This window comes from Anoplophora glabripennis, unplaced genomic scaffold (assembly GCF_000390285.2).
Source record: "Anoplophora glabripennis isolate ALB-LARVAE unplaced genomic scaffold, Agla_2.0 scaffold1761, whole genome shotgun sequence".
In the NCBI taxonomy this organism is placed as follows: domain Eukaryota; kingdom Metazoa; phylum Arthropoda; class Insecta; order Coleoptera; family Cerambycidae; genus Anoplophora; species Anoplophora glabripennis.
In genome coordinates this window covers 21,831-36,605 of record NW_019417834.1, presented here as the reverse complement: position 1 = coordinate 36,605, position 14,775 = coordinate 21,831, and the positions used below count along the sequence as shown (strand labels likewise).

The following is a 14,775-nucleotide window of genomic DNA, read 5'->3' as shown; positions in this document are numbered from 1 at the left end:
AGTGATGTGTCCAAAATGTATAGACAAATTGTGATCATCATAAATATCAGAGAATACTGTGGCGGGAAAATCCCAAGGATGAGTTAGAAATTTATGAACTAAATAGGGTTACGTATGGGAACGCTTCTTCTCCATTTTTGGCAGTAAGATGTCTGTTTCAACTAGCATATGAAAATCAAAATAAGTATCATGAGGCATTATTAAAATTGCAATCAGACATAAAGACAATTCTAGCCACCGGAGGGTTTGAGTTAAGAAAATGGCTTTGTAATAAAGGGGAGTTGTTAAATAAATTTAAAATAAATAAAGAGTTAGATGTTAGTGTATTACAAATTGGAGAACAAGAAAGTAATAAAACTTTAGGTGTATACTGGAACGCAAATAAGGACGTAATGCAATATAAAATAAATAATGAAATCAATCAAGTTAAATGTACAAAAAGATATGTATTATCGACCACATCTCAATTATTTGATCCGTTAGGTTTATTGGGTCCTATAATAATAAATGCAAAGTTGATCATGCAAGAGTTGTGGAGGGAAAAATTAGATTGGGATCAGAAGTTGCCTGAGCGTGTAGAAATTAAGTGGCGGCATTTTAAAAATGACTTAAAAGAATTAATCAGTTTAGAAATTCCTAGACAAGCTGTCATCTCCAACAGTAAACGAATAGAACTACATGGGTTCTGCGATGCATCTGAAGTGGCTTATGGGGCATGTATATATGTTCGATGTGTTTTTGTATCTAATAATAAAATAGAATCAAATTTATTATGTGCCAAATCAAGAGTAGCACCAATAAAAAGGGTAACGTTACCAAGATTAGAACTATGTGGCGCACTTTTGCTGGCCAATTTAGCAAAGAAAGTGATCGAATCAATTAATTTAAAGGTTGACCAGTGTTATTATTGGACGGATTCTATGATAACATTGGCCTGGATAAAAGAGTCACCGCACAGATGGAAAACATTTGTTGCAAACAGAGTAAGTGAAATTCAGACACTAACAAATGAAAAGCAGTGGTATCATGTGAGTTCGGGGGAAAATCCAGCGGATTTACTATCACGTGGAACGTCCACTGAGGTATTAAAGAATTCTGAGTTATGGTGGTTCGGTCCCACCTGGTTTAAGATTGACAATAGTAATTGGACAGTAAATGAAATAAATACCAGTAGTGTACAGATACCTGATGAAAAAACAGTTAGTTTGATTGCTATACCAGAGAATAACGAATTAATAAGTTATCTACTACACAAATATTCTAGTTTAATAAAATTACAAAGAGTTTTTGCATTAGTGTTACGATTCATAGCAAATATAAAGGTAAAAAATAAAGAGCAACGAAGTGTTGGGGTTTTATCACCAGTAGAACTGGAAAATTCATTGCATATTTTAATAAAATACGTACAAAGGCAATGTTTTTCCCAAGAATTTTGAGAATTAGAAAACGGGAAAAGTTTATATAAAAAAAGTAAACTACTTAGTTTAAATCTATTTATTGCTGACAAATTAATGAGAGTAGGTGGTAGAATTAGACATTGTAACCTAGAGTATAATAAAAAATTTCCAATTATTTTACCTAAAAATAATACATTAACAATACTTATATTACGTGCTGAACATGAACGTCTGCTACACTGCGGAGTCCAGGCCTTATTGTGCTCCATACGCTCCAAGTACTGGCCTCTGTCGGGCAGAGATTTCTGTAAAAAAATTGTAAATTCTTGTATAACATGTTTCAAGGCCAAGCCGAGGGAATGTAGCAATTACTTAATGGGCGACTTACCTGAGGTCCGTGTAAATAGATCTGCTCCGTTCACAAACGTGGGTGTAGATTATGGGGGTCCGTTCCAAATAAAAGATAGAAAGACAAGAGGCGCTAAACTAGTGAAGGCATATCTCTGTCTGTTTGTGTGCATGGCAACACGAGCTGTTCATCTAGAGTTGGTGTCCGATTTGACCACGGACTCATTTCTTGCAACATTAAAGCGATTTGTCAGTCGGCGAGGCAAACCTAATAACATTTTCTCGGACAATGGGCTCAATTTTATAGGAACAAATAATGAATTACTTAAATTATATAACTTTTTAAAGCATAATAATGAAATAATATCAAACTATCTAGCTAATGAGAGAATAAAATGGCATTTCATACCTGCCAGATCTCCTAATTTTGGTGGGATATGGGAAGCAGGGATAAAGAGTACAAAGTACCATTTAAAAAGATTGTTAAATAGTCCTCTCCATTTTGAGGAATTTACAACTTTTAATTTGAAGGTATCCTCAATTCCCGGCCCCTCGGTCCTCTTAGCCAAGATCCCGATGACCTGACAGCCTTAACTCCCGGCCACTTTCTGATTGGAAGGGCATTAACAAGTTTGCCTGAAATGAACCTGAAGGAAGTTCCTGAAAATAGACTGTCTAGGTGGCAGCACGTCCAAGCTATGACACAACACTTTTGGACCAGGTGGAGTAAAGAGTACCTGAACCAGCTCCAGACTAGGGTGAAATGGAAAGTGCAGGCACAGGAGAAACTAAAGGTTGGTGCTTTAGTATTAATAAAAAATGAAAATGCGCCCACTCAGTGCTGGAAACTAGGAAGAATTTCCAAACTAAAACCAGGCAAGGATGGAGTAATACGTGTGGTTGATCTTAAAGTAGCAGCCGGCGAACTAACCCGTGCTATTTCCAATATTTGTGTGTTACCAATAGACTGTTAAGCAGAGGATAGTGACGCCAAGAAAAATAAATAAAGGGACTAAGAAAGGACTTAATTAACATTAAATGAAGAATGCTTGTGTTGCAATACTCCGTATTGGCAAGGCGGGCGGTATGTTAGTGCTCTTGTGCGAAATGGGCCCTAGTGGGGAAGTGAAGCGAAGCAAAAACAAGACGGCGTAAATGATTGAGTGACAGAAGATATATGTGTCAAGGTTCAAGAGACTCGCGTTAAATGTAATCATTAATTGTTATAATCTATGTATGTACAAGTAAAAATAAATCTCATTAGAAACAAATACAGTCCACAATTGAAGCAACATATTTTTTAAATATTATTTCTTTCAAATGTTGTCCTTGACTGCGGTTGAGATGGTCAATTCTGAAGTTCCAATTTTCGATGACACGTTCGGACCTTTCGAGTGGAATTTGACGAATTACCCGAGTAATGTTGGCTTCCAATTCCTCAATCGTATTCGGCTTATCCATATAGACTTTGGACTTCACGTAGCCCTAATGGAAAAAGTCTAGAGGTGTGATGTCACATGATCTAGGAGGCCATTTCACTGGTCCAAATCGTGAAATTAACTGGGTTTCAAACTTCTCGACGGTGTAGCGAATTGTGCGTTCGGTGGGCCGATTATGTAGACCATATGTTGCTATAAGAGCACGAAATACATTCCTGGCAGAACGCTGATTCTCGTAGTACAGCTGAATTATTTGTAGATGTTGTGCCGGGCTAAGTCTTTCCATGATGAAATGTCAGACAGTACTGAATCAAAATACCACGACAGTTCACTAGACTCATGCGTGATCTGTCTTAAACTCGCTACTGAAAAAAGTACCTCTAAATGAAACACCCGTTATTAATGTGTTGGCTTGTCCATATAAATCCCCAAATAAGTGTTAGGGAATTAGTTAGAGAACTAGGAATTTCTTATGAAACACAAGTACTTTTCTCACACAAATGACATAATCTTTCATTTGTCTCTTTTAATAGGACATAGCCTGCCTCGTTATGGAAACAGTAATCAGATATTTGGAATTAATAAAAAAAATGAAACATTGCAATAAACAAAATTTTAAAATATAACAAGACAAGTTTGGTAGTTTTACGATTTAATTTTAGCTGGAACTATGTCATTGTTATTTATGGAACTAAATAAAGGAGGATGTTCTATAACAATTTCACTATTTTAGCAATAACTTTAAAACGAAAAAAGATATCGACCTCCGGTTTGTGTATTTGTTTTCCCTTACTAAATGATCTATCAAGCCATGAAAAAAAACCTATATGGTTGCATTTAATTTTTTTAGTAAACGGAGACAATTACAAAACTTTTCTGATTAACGTCGTCTACCGTTGCGCAGGAAAATAATATTTTTATTCCCATAAAAAAAAAATTAATTAATAGTTCTTTAAAATGAGCCGCCGTTTCTTGAAATTGATTGAAGCATTTAAAAGTTATGACAATTTAAAAATTTCAAGATGACTGGTGTTGCTATGGTAATAACAAAAAAAAAGTTCACACAAAACTTGTGAAGGGTTTAATAGTGTATTTATATTTTAATAAAAAGTGTATTTTGAACTTGGGTTATATAAGAGAAATTTCGAAAAAACCATAATTTTCTGTAACACTATAGCAGTTGCGTCTTCTAGCGGTGAAGTTACAAACTTGAAAATATTTTAAATCAATTTCTTTTGCCGTATTTGTTGATAGACTTTTTACCCCATAATCATAGCACGTCTAGTTTCCTATATACAGCCGCTCTGTACCGTCAATGGATCACCCTGTATATTTAAAGAACTATAAAAAAGTTTATGTGTATATTTGACCTTAAAAATAAAAAAATATGTATAATTTATATTTAAACTTCCATTTTTTTCATCTCTGTTTCCATTGAAAATGGTTCGTCATCATCTTGGTCATCAGTTGTCCTTTGACTAGTATTTTGGTCTAACATTGTATCATTTAGTTTTTTACTATGAAATAATAGATTAAATTCATCTATTGAATCAATTGGTGTATCATCCCTTAATAATATCTCCGACTCCTCATTTTGGTCAGCATCAGATCCTGTCTTGTTTTTATTTCTCTTGAACCGTTTAGGTATCATTTTTCCAAAGTTCATTCCTCCAAATTTTTTCTCATTCCCTTTATTTAGCACAAGTCCTGAAGGTCTAGGAGATAAACCCTTGAAGAAAAAGAATATGATACCAGGATTGGTTTTTACTCATACTATTAAAGTAGATACCATAATTTCTGTCAATGTTTTTCCTCTTGCATAACCACAGTCTCCCCTACCAAATAACCACCCAGGAGCCGTTCCTTCAGGGTCTTGGAGTAATATTGCATTTCTAGAGGCAGTGTATAAAATTCTTGAAATAATAACGATTAGTATCTGGAACAAGACATATTTTAAGAAATAGTACTGTGTTAAACAAAACTAAATGTCATTTGAATTAAATACTAAAAGAATTACATTGCTTTTTATCAACCTTACTTGTTTGATTAATTGATTAAAAGACTATTAAATTTTAAATATTTACTATGTGCTATCTATATGTTACTACTTGTTACTCCAAATAAAAATTTATTTTATTTACTTTTCTATAATTTATTTATTTCCTTTCAAATCATAATTTTGTAATAACACTATTAATTTTTTATTATGTTAACCATAAGCTGATAAAGGGTAGACAAAAATTGAAAATATGAAAATATTCATTTTTCACCTTTCAGTAAATTATTAGATCACATTTTACATGTTACATATTTAATTTAAACTTCAATACCCTTAAAACCTTTGGAGATTTTTGAATTAGAGATTTACATTTTACTTTTGGCCGTTCTATAAGTTAATAATTAATTACACTTACATGCAATATAAATACAAATGTTGTAAAAACCACGAAGAGATTAATAACAACTAAAATGGGTTTTTTTATGCCTTCCACACAACCTTTTGTATTAATAGAATCTTTTACTACATCAGGCTCATCAACCCATAGGTGAGCATATTGTGGTTGTTGTAAAGGGTCATGCAGACACTGCATGGGAAAATTAATTCGGCAACAGCTCCAAGGGGTTACAGGTAGATGTAAATTATCTTGACTGCTCCTAAAACTGTAATTGATTTTTTAAAATTTTATTATATGAATTCTGTCATTTTGTATGGTTACTTTGTGCAAATAACTTGAAACAAATAATGTTGAATAACATTTAGATGTTAATAATAAGCTTTGCTCGAAGAATGGTTATAAACCATCAGGCACATGCACTTTTGCAAAATACTTTTGAAGAACATCAAATCACCAACGCTGACAACAAATTTGGTGTTGGTAGAAAGCAACAGATTAGTTTCCAATCAGTTGGAAGTGAACAGAATAATTCCCAACAGTTCAAGCAATTTTTGGTTTGGTACGTGTGCATAAGTTCTGTACAGTAGAATATTTTTTGGTCTTGCTAACCTATAACTTGAGTTTATGTTTATTTACTTTGTTAAACACGTTATGCATTGTTTTAATTTAACTAAAAAATATATATAAATTTTTCTAATCAATCACATTTCATTAAGAGTAGTAATTGTATTAATTATTAATATTAAATTCCTATTTGTTACGTACATCTAGGTATCTAAAACAATAAAAAATAGAAAATAAAATACAAAAATTCAATTTAATTATTATTTTTTAAATATAATAAAATAATTTCTTATAATAATAATTTAAGAATGTGTTTGTTCATTTGGTTGTGTAATTTTTTTGTCAGCTTTCATACTTACTTTTTAACAGATTCCGAATCTACATCGACATGATATTTGGTTAACCAAGTTGTTTCGTGCCAGTTTTCATAAGAATCTATTCCACAACATTCATTACTATACTGAAGTTTATCAATTATTTCTTTCCAAGATTGATCGGTTAAATAATGAATTATTCCAGTGCCTATGGAGTTTCTCATGGATTTAATTATCTGTTTACTACTTTTTCTCGCAAAATGAGATATTACTATCAAAATAACTACTGTATTTGTACCTGCACAGTTCCATAATAACAATAAGTTACTTGTACTTTTTCTGAAAATAATAATCACTAATAACAAATATTTTAAATTTTTGTTAATATTCCATATATATATAGAAATGTACGCAGTAACATACTTGTGAGCCTGCTGAAAACACTTGTTACCAATTTTAATTCCAATTAACCAATGAAAAATTACGTGAGTACCATAAATACCAGTTACGACAAATGCAAAATTAATTTGGGCTTTTTCTGTATGGAGAACAGGAGAAACTGCAACAAAAATGTAAATCGAGGAGCTGGTCATTCCAAAGCCCAGCAATATTTGGATTATGTTTAATGTTATAAATATAACATATAAGTGTTTCCTTTGTTTTTGTGTTAATTTAAACATTCCCACAGCCATTATGTATAAATATTTATAAGCTCTTTTGGAGGATGAGTGATGACAACTATGACATTTTTTTCATTGTGACACTAATTTACCTTAGTAGAGTAGTCTAGTAAATTAGTTTCAGTTAAAATTATTGTAGTTTTCAATAATATAATATCAATTAAATAAAAATGTAAATTATTTTTAAAACTGCATATTTTTTATGTGCATTACAAAAAAATCTGTTGATAAAATTAAAAACTAGTTTTCCATAACAAAATATTGACTGCATATTTTTAACACAGAAAGTAACAGTATTAATACCAACAATAATTTGTTATACAGAATGCAGACATATTCTCAAAGGAGGATCATACATATCATGTTTTTGCGATACCTTACAAGTTCTTTGAGATATCGAATTCAGGACTTAGCTGATTATATTATTTATTTATTTCCTATTATCGATTGAAACTATCTTGAGTTTTCGGAATTTTTATTGCCTCCCTGTGTCGTGGAAAAAAATATCTTCCTCACTAGAATTCTGGTATCGGTTATGTCTATCATGTGTCCTATACCTGTTTGTGCTCCACAAATTTTTCTACTTTATTATTCAAGTGACACTTGAACCTGATATCTCCTGTTTGTCCGATATATACTTTTCTAACTACAAATGCAAGGGATGCTGTAACCACCAGAACCTTGGAGTAGATCATTTTTACAGTTCATCTTGGGAAAAGCTGTTCTTGAGATGCAGATGGTATTAATTATGTTTCCTTAAAAAAGTCTTGACAGTATAAGCATCTGGTTCAGAATCCAATTTTAAACAAAAAAAAAAACAAAATACAGTTTTTTCTATCGGAGTGTAAAAAAAATACTTTTTACGGTTTTTTAGAAAATCTACCGTTAATTTACAAATATTGATGGTAAGACTCATGTTCCGAGAAATTTTTGCAGCTCTATGTATCCAAAATAAACCTGTAAATTGTTAAGTTGATCCATCCAACCGTTTTTCTGTTACAAATCATCAAATTTTTGGAAATAAAGGAAACTCATTGCTCTTAAACATTATGTAATCATTGTAAAAATGAAAAAGAATGTTTCTTGACTTTTCCCACAATTTTACATTAGATATTTTTTAAATTTAAAAAAAATTTCAAAAATAATATTTCAAAAATTTTTGTTTTTTTTTGGAAGTTTCTAGACATTAGAAAAAACAATATCTAATATCTAGTAGTTTCTGACATGATTCGGCCTTTGCATACCTAATTATACTAATCTTTATTGAATTGAATTGAATTAAATGCAAAGATGATACCCTAAGCTGAATTTCATCCTCAATTTATATGTAACATGTTCATAAGATTGATTTTCGGTATTTTTTAAAATTACTCTTTCTTTGATAAAATAAAATTAATTAGTCTTTGTACTTTATTTTTTTTTTCAGTAATGATAAGATATCGTCTTCTCAAGTGTCCGCAATTTTTCCAAATGGAAAAAAAAATTTTGGAATATTTTCAAAATTTTTTGAAGATATTTTGTCACGAAAAATTAATCTTCAACGTATTCGTCCAAATTTTTCTTAATTTTTTATTTAGATTTCTATGTTTATTGAATTGAAGTGAAGAATTTATTGAAGTGTCATTAGACCCTGTAAAATCCACCTATTATTTAAACTATTACCATCACGCATTAAAACAAAACATTATTTGTTTTAATCCCGTGCCCATAGTTATTTCTAGGTTTCTCGAGTGCTCAAAATTCAATTTCACAGGGTCTAACGACACTTATAGTGTATTGAATAAACATGGAAATCTAAATAAAAAATTTATATAAAGTTGGAAGGAATACATTGAAGATGAATTTTTCGAAACAAAACGTCTAATCTGGTAATCAGTATTGGAGGCCATGAAGGCTTGCACAAAATGTAATAAAATATATAGAGCCGTATTTAAATAAATGAAGTTGATGATGGTCCTGGAAAAATGAACCGTTACCTATAAAAATTAATTATGCCATTCAATAGAGGGCAAAAAGTTGCCACGAGAAAGTGTTCTTTTTTCAATATCACCTCAAACAAGGCTGAAGTGAAACAAAAACGCATTGCCAAAATTTCGTTTTTTTTTCCAAAATTTCAAAAACTAATCATGTTAGCCATGATTTTTTAGAAACACGTTGTCTAAGAAAATATGACCATGGGAGATCAAGTGGCTCAACATGGAAAATCGTACGCGTCACCATCTTTGCAATTTTTTCCATAAGATTATCACTATTCCTTCTCATGATTCTTTAAAAACTACTTTTTTACAGCGTGGTAATGTTCATTCCAGAGATATTAGATTTGAAAACAATTTCGCGATGCCCCATCATAGAACTGCTTTTTTCAGAAGATGTTTTACATACAACACTATTACATTTTATAGCTCCCTTCCTGATGATTTCAAATTATTTAACATCAACAAATTTAAATATAAAGTTAAACAATATTTATTGAGCAGGCAGCATTCTACGTAAATTGTTAACGTGATTCCTAATTTGATACTTAATTTTGTTGTGCTATTCATTTCTTTATTATTTTATAAACAATAATACTCATACATATTTAGATACCTATTATGTTCAGATGTTTCTGTTTGTATTGCAGTCATTCTACTTTGAATTTCAAAACTTTCTCTTTTATTATATTGCTTACCTTATGGTTGAGTGGAATAGCCTTGGCTAGACTTCGCCATAAGTTAGGTTGAATTATTTTCTGATATATGTGTTTGTATTATCGTAATTATATGTCAAATAAAGGCGATTTATTATTATTATTCTTATTTAAGCTAGTTCGTATCTCTTACCGTTTCCGAGATCCCTGTAGTGAGAAGCGAATTTGTAACAGCTTGTATTTACAGGGTGTTTCAGGATTAACTCGACATCAGCTTACTTATATGTCCTTACCTAATAATCATGAACAAGTCTATGCCATGAAAGACTAGCAAATATGAGAGAAAAACCTGAGACAATTTTTGATTAGGATAAAATATTACAATCAAAAATGGTACCAGTTATCATTTTTTACAGGACCATACTACATTATTTGTAAAATTATTTGGTCCCCTTAATTGTATCTCCTTCATTGGTGGCTAGTAATACTTATTAGTGACACATATAGTGACATACTATGTAATCATAATCATGTCACACCAAGTTTTACTTAATTTCATTATTTTTTTAGAATGCCCTGTATTTCGAAAACGAATCATTTTTGGCCCTATTTTTATATACATATATACTTTTTTACGTATTTTTACCTGGAAAATTTGTCGACTTAATCCTGAAATACACTCCCCTTCCCCCCTCTTTCTCAGGGTCGGCAACCCTCACTCCATAATCGAAATTCTCTGTGTGCATAGAAATCATCTTCTAAAAAACGATAATTACAATATTTATTTTTGCTCTATTATGTTTTTTTATATAGATTTTCATTACTTTTTCTTAATTTTAAAAATATTCTAGGCACATCAAAATAAGTAGAAATATTTACTGTTAATTAACAAAATAGCAATTTTATTATCATTGAAAATGTCAAACATGGGACATTCATCAAATAATATGTAGTCACTATAATTTTTAATAAAAAAAACTCCATAGTTCTAGACATATAAAATTATTTATTCTGTCTTTGTTTTGTTATAAACGCTTCCACATGATGTTTAGCTATTGTATAAAGTACAGAGTGTTTTCTAACCATGTTGTTAAGGATTGCTCTTCTATAACATGTTAAAAGAGATAAGTCTTCTTCGGGTGGCTGTAAGAATAACTCTAAATTACCAATGCACTAAAACAATAAAATGTCATTTATTAGATCTAAACCATTATTATATCCTGAAACAAACCTGTTCCGGAGTAACATTAAATATTTGGACAATTCCCATATATTCGGACCATAGTGTTTTTTTATATTGAATATTGTGCTTTTGAGCAAGAGGGACAAGTATTACATTACCAAAGAGTATATCACCATAACTAACTCCTTGATACTGTTCTAGCAATTGAGTATAGAAATCTTGAAAATTAGCTAAACCTACAAGATATGGAAATCAATCATGTTTTTATTTTTATTGTTCATTTTGTTAACAATAAGTAATTTCATAGATTCAGAGCCAAACACCAAGAAAAGTTTGTATGTACAGAGCCTTCATAAATGTTTACAAGCGACGTAACCGCTGAGCTTAGGCAACCCAACATTGAACAATTGATTCTGGTAACAAAAATTCCCTAAATCTTGGCATCACCAATCTTAATGATTTGTTTCCAATGAACAATGACAAACCATTATATGGGATCGCTGATTGGTTAAATAAAATCTCGTGAAAAATTACGCCAATCACAGCCGATGAAACAGAGTACCTATATATTGTATCTTATTGTTTTAATTTTACTGAAATTTATTTGCCAACGCGAAGGGAACAAAATTACTGTAAAGTAAAGTACATATTTATTACAATTTATACAATGTCATGAGTCTGTGAAAGAAGTTGACAAACACACCACCTAATTATCCCAGTTCCATGAACAAACACTCATTCACACTATACCACACATTCCTCTAATAAAATTTAAAATTCACATTAAAAAGCACTTATCTATATTCAAATTCAAACATTGAATATGGTTCTAAATGACACAGAAAGGCACGCAAGGACTTCAAAAATCTCTTTTTACGAGGTTTCTATTTTTTAACACTCTGGTAAATGATTATATATTTTTATACATTGGTAGAGAGTCCCCCGTCAATGACTGCTTTATTAGTTTTGGGTAAGAATAATCATCCCGAAACCTAGTACCATGTTTATGATGTTTTTCACATCTTGCAAATTCATTCTCATTATTCGATAAAAATTTCATATACTCATAAATGTATATGGCTGTTAAGGTTAGCAAAGAATTTACTCTAAATTTTCCGCGACATGAGTCTGTAACCTTCATGTCAAACATTAATCTTAAGACTCGTTTTTGGCATTCAAAAATCTTGTTAGAGTTTGAAGAGTTCCCCCATATAATATAACTGCTCCAAATCTAATTACCGAATAAAATTTGCATAATACAAAGTTTTTAAAGTATTAATATTTACTTGATTTTTTATAACTTATTGCATAAGTCACAGTGGACAATTTACTGTACAAATAATCAATATAATTTGCCCATGTCAATGTATTATTTATATACAGTGTATCCCGTTTTTCAGGTTTGGAAATGTGAGAATGCTGTGGACTTTCCACAAGCCTATTTTTTTACAAATAGTGCCTTGGTGGGAGGTTATATTCTACTAATCATTTTATTGATGTGACGAAAGCCTGGCCTACTACGATTTTTTAAAAAGGTCGTTTTTCCAGAAAGTAGTATTAGGCATTTTTTTATTAAAAATGTTTTATTAGCAGGCTATTCAACACCCACTAAAATACCCCTATACCAAATTTGAACGACAAATGTCTATTGAGTGTTTTTTTATGTGGTGCCAAACTTGGAAAAATCAGACAACTAAAAATTATAATAAGCAGGTCAAAGATTGCCATGAAAGTGAAAACGAATACCAGTCGGACAAAGAAATAATATAGTTGCTTTAAATTTAATACTTTTAATTATATTAATTCATTATTATTAATTAATTATAAAAATAATAAATAAAATTTAATGAATTATAAATACTAAGTTGTTAAACAAAAAAAATTGCAAAACGTTAATCTAAATTAAGTTTTAGTTTTCTCCACCAAACCTCCTTCCAGTCGAACACATTTTTCCAATCCTCTTCTTAAATTTAAAAATAATTTACATAGCCATTGTGGAGTAATCTCTGAACAAGCTTGTCTTATCCAATAATTCATTAGGTCATCCAAATCTTTGGTTTGTTTTTATAAATTTTTTGTTTTATAAAACCCCAAAAGTAAAAATCCATAGTTTAATTTAGATTGCTTTGCAATTAACCACACATTACATTACATTAACATTAACAATAAGTTTAACAACTTAATATTTATAATTCATTACCTACACTTTTTGTACGTTAATTATTATTTTTACTATGGCCGCAATTAAAAGTGTTTATATAATTTATAGTGCCTATATTTTTTCTTTGTCCGATTGATACTTGTTTTCACTTTCATGGCAATCTTTGACCTGCTTATTATAAATTTTATTTGTCTGATTTTTCGAAGTTTGGCACCACATAAAAAACACTAAATAGACATTTGTTGTTCGAATTTGGTATGTGGGTATTTTGATGGGTGTTGAATAGCCTGGTAATATTATCTTTTTGATAAAAAATTGCCTAATACCACTTTCTGGAAAAATGACCCTTTTAAAAATCGTAGTAGGCTATGCTTTAGTTACATCAATAAAATGATTAGTAGAATATAACCTCTCTTCAGGATACTATTTGTAAAAAAAATGGCTTGCGGAAAGTCCACAGCCTTCTCACATTTCCAGAGGTGTTAACCTGAAAAACAGTACATACTGTATACACTCAAAAATTTCACACTCGTAGAGAAATTTATTTCTTGATTATATATGGGACGATCCACATCAAAACAATTAAGCCAGTGCCCAAAATTTGAGAGCACCTACGAAGATGGTTTTCGGCTTAAAAAATTCGTCTTTCCAAGTAGGTACTTTATGATGCTAATTGGCAGAATTGAAAAATTCAAGATGGCGGACATAATATGGCGCCTAGAAGTATGAGAAAAACAAAGAATCGTCCGATAAACTTCTCACAGTAATCAGATTAACCACAAATTCATACCCAAAAAGTCTGAACAGGTGCCCTTGACATCGTTGGACATGAGTATGGAGTTACTTTTCAAAAATTCAAGATGGAGAATTTCATATAGTGACTTGTAAGGCTAGAAAGTCTGAAATCGTCATTCAAAGGGAAGCGAACTGTCGATTTCCCCCGTAAACCTTATCTGAACAGATATTTCGCATGTTTTTCAGGTCGCTGGAACATGACGTTGAGTTTGTTTGATGGTATAATATCATATATCGATTCTAACCTTAAAAATATTTGAAAAATCTCAATTTTTCGTTGATATAGCGAGCTAAACCTCAAAAGAATAGACAATTTTCATGTTTTTGGGGTCGCTGAAAAATGATAATGAGTTTTTTTGATGGTATCATATCATACAATGATCCTAACCTCAAAAGTATTTGAGAAATCTCGATTTTTTGTTGATATAAACATTAAAAGAATAGACAATTTTCATGTTTCTATGGTCACTAAAATGTTTAATGAAGACGATTCGATACTGTGGTGTTTTTTCCAGTTAATTATTTGGCAAAAAAGCCATTTTTCTAATCTATAGTCAAATAAATGTCATCTAGAATAGCTTTTCATTATAAACGTCATTAAGAGATGTACCCAGTAAATATTCCGTGACTCCCGATCAATTTGTGATAATTTCAACAATTGAGATAGGATCCTTCAGTGAGCAGGCGTTAGAATAATAATAATAAAATAATTAACTGGAAAAAAACACCACAATATCGAATCGTCTCCATTTCACATTTTAGTGACCATAGAAACATGAAAATTGTCTATTCTTTTAAAGTTTAGCTCTATATCAACAAAAAATCGAGATTTCTCAAATACTTTTGAGGTTAGGATCAGTGTATGATAT

At 30.9% G+C, this 14,775-nt stretch overlaps 2 protein-coding genes across 3 annotated transcripts in view; both read right to left on the bottom strand.

Annotated features, from left to right (window-relative positions):
- Window positions 1–4,531: 4,531 nt before the first annotated feature.
- On the bottom strand, window positions 4,532–7,150 carry LOC108916315 (peripherin-2-like). Its single transcript, XM_018722528.1, has 5 exons — window positions 6,882–7,150; window positions 6,504–6,797; window positions 5,599–5,845; window positions 4,974–5,120; window positions 4,532–4,913 (listed from the first exon to the last, which is right to left on the bottom strand). Exons 1-5 carry the CDS (start codon window positions 7,148–7,150, stop codon window positions 4,587–4,589), a joined length of 1,284 nt encoding a protein of 427 aa, XP_018578044.1. The 3' UTR covers window positions 4,532–4,586.
- A 3,603-nt stretch (window positions 7,151–10,753) lies between these two features.
- The window catches only part of LOC108916316 (RNA polymerase II-associated protein 1), a 23,501-nt gene continuing 19,479 nt past the window's right edge, over window positions 10,754–14,775 (bottom strand). For both annotated transcript variants that reach the window (XM_018722529.1, XM_018722530.1), the window contains exons 14-15: window positions 10,999–11,186; window positions 10,754–10,940 (exon numbers count right to left, since the gene is read on the bottom strand). In XM_018722529.1, the coding sequence (XP_018578045.1) occupies window positions 10,770–10,940; window positions 10,999–11,186 (359 nt within the window). In that variant the 3' untranslated portion in view covers window positions 10,754–10,769. The remainder of the gene's footprint in view (window positions 10,941–10,998; window positions 11,187–14,775) is intronic.